The following is a 2,058-nucleotide window of genomic DNA, read 5'->3' on the forward strand; positions in this document are numbered from 1 at the left end:
GATTGAATTTTTTAGTGGGGTTTTGCTTGCTGAACTGTGTCATCAAACACATCGAGTTCATATTTGATATGTTTGCATAGCTGGTTAGTTGCAATGTCCAAATTTATGATGGATCAAGATGAAATTTGATAGTTTCTGTCAGAACCAACGGCCTTTGAAATTCCAGCATTTATCAGATCAACCTACATAACCGAATGCCGTAAAAACAAACTTTAATCATTGTTGAGTTTGAGATTCCTAACCTTATGCGATATTATTATTGCTAACAATAAAACATACCTTACACATGTTACTCAAATATAAAATCTTTTAATTGTGCACTCTGGTGGAAGACATGAGTTAAACTAATTAGATTGAATGTGGATACAAGAATTGACTTTGCATGATTAAATTGCCAGGATGATGTCATATTAGTTTGCAAACAAAATTTAGAACACATGTTAGTTTGCAACTTTGCATCATACAAGATGTGCTCATTACCAAACACATGGGACACCAATGTGCACAGAACCAAGCAATGAATATTGATCATAACTTCTGATGAAACAGAAAACTGCAAAGCGTGTTGTATTTGCATGTGATGCTGGAAATGTGATGAGCTTCTAGAAGCTTTTTCTCTCAAACATGAGCTCCTAGAAGATGTTAATCTAATATCCAGGTAAGGAGGTTAATGATTAGATTAATTCACATGCTACTTTTTTGAATTTTTAGTTACTATCAATTAAGAGTTTAACACAAAGGAACCAAGCAATTCTGATTCGCAATCAATTCTACTTCAATTTTTGCTTACAGAAATGTGATATGTGATACTGTTAATCTTTTCTTTCCGTAGGCAGCTTATAGAATTAGTGTAGACTGTTCTCTGACCTAAAACAAACACCAAAACTACATTGATAGAGGTAAACAAAAAGAACAATCGAATTTGAGATTTCTTACATGTGTAGTCTTGTTCCTCTATTCACCTGATATTGTCCCAGAAGCACTATCCCACACCTCAACAGACCGCTTATCGACTCTAGCCAATGCCATTCTGCTGCCTCCGAAGGCCCAGCTTACGATCTTGGCCTTCTCCTCGCCGTCTGCAGTAACCATCGATGGCCCGTTCCCTACCCAATTCCTCCTCATCACCTTCTTCTCCCGAGGCTCTGATGTAATTTCCACCTGTGTCCACACCTCAGCATATGCACCTCGTGCCACAAACACCCAACTGCGGTAACACTCAATTCTACAACCATTCCCATCCTTTCTGCGAGATGTTGTGGCTGCTCCCGCCCTTTGCATGTCTCCGATGCACACCCAAGGATCCACACTGATGCCATCACCACCAAATCTCCTCAAGTCAGCCACGAAAACCTCACTGGAGGCAGCCCCCACCTTAAACAATGCCGACGGTGAGTCTGATGCAGCAACATCTGCAAAGCAGTCGTCCTTCTCCCTCACCTCCCACACTGGCACCGTCGAGCTTGCCCGGACATCCCACAGGCGTATGTCCCCCACCATTCCAGCCGGCCCGGAGTGTGATCCGGCCGCAAGCAAGAGACTGTGCCCAGCAAGCCAGCCGAGCTTGGTAGGTGGTATTGCTGCCTCAATGTCCGTGTCGAACACCACCTTCCGCCCGATTTTCACTACAGGTGACAGAGAATTCAGATCGAAGGCCACCACGGCGCTCGAATTCCGTCGCGCTGACTCGAAGCTGGCAAAGAGCCACTGTGACGCCGTTTCTGAGGCCGCTGTGGCGGCCATAGACAGCACAGAAGAAGGCGAGTCTGCCCAATATAGAGCACCGGAAGCTGTGGCAGGGGCGCCGTCCGGCGCCCCAAGGGAATGTTTGGTCCCCTTACCCCTCGCTGTCATCTTGGCGCAAAGAGGTGGGGCAGCCTCGCATCTTCAAGAGTTCCATGATCTTTGTCATCGTTTAATGATTATCGTATTTTATGAGAATAAATTTACTTTTTTTTTACGGTTTCATGAGGTTAGAGAGTTTTTTTTCCTTATAGATCTGATTATTCGGATTTTATGTCTTTATGTTGGTGTGTCAAACTTTTTTTGTTGGTTGAT

At 43.7% G+C, this 2,058-nt stretch overlaps 1 protein-coding gene across 1 annotated transcript; it reads right to left on the reverse strand.

The window, feature by feature from the left end:
* Positions 1 to 113: 113 nt before the first annotated feature.
* Positions 114 to 1,854, reverse strand: LOC119333310 (BTB/POZ domain-containing protein At5g41330-like). Its single transcript, XM_037606246.1, has 3 exons — positions 963 to 1,854; positions 791 to 867; positions 114 to 182 (listed from the first exon to the last, which is right to left on the reverse strand). Exons 1-3 carry the CDS (start codon positions 1,852 to 1,854, stop codon positions 114 to 116), a joined length of 1,038 nt encoding a protein of 345 aa, XP_037462143.1.
* Positions 1,855 to 2,058: the final 204 nt, after the last annotated feature.

The sequence above is a fragment of the Triticum dicoccoides genome, chromosome 7A (genome assembly GCF_002162155.2).
Source record: "Triticum dicoccoides isolate Atlit2015 ecotype Zavitan chromosome 7A, WEW_v2.0, whole genome shotgun sequence".
NCBI lineage: Eukaryota > Viridiplantae > Streptophyta > Magnoliopsida > Poales > Poaceae > Triticum > Triticum dicoccoides.

What these genes read in the sequence shown, in the direction of transcription:
- LOC119333310 (XM_037606246.1), bottom strand. Translation starts at nt 1,854, where the DNA reads ATGACAGCGAGGGGTAAGGGGACCAAACATTCCCTTGGGGCGCCGGAC. An exon ending in TGCTTCTGGGACAATATCAG is followed by an intron (nt 868 to 962) that starts GTGAATAGAGGA and finishes TGTTTGTTTTAG; the next exon opens with GTCAGAGAACAGTCTACACT. An exon ending in GTATCACATATCACATTTCT is followed by an intron (nt 183 to 790) that starts GTAAGCAAAAAT and finishes TCGGTTATGTAG; the next exon opens with GTTGATCTGATAAATGCTGG.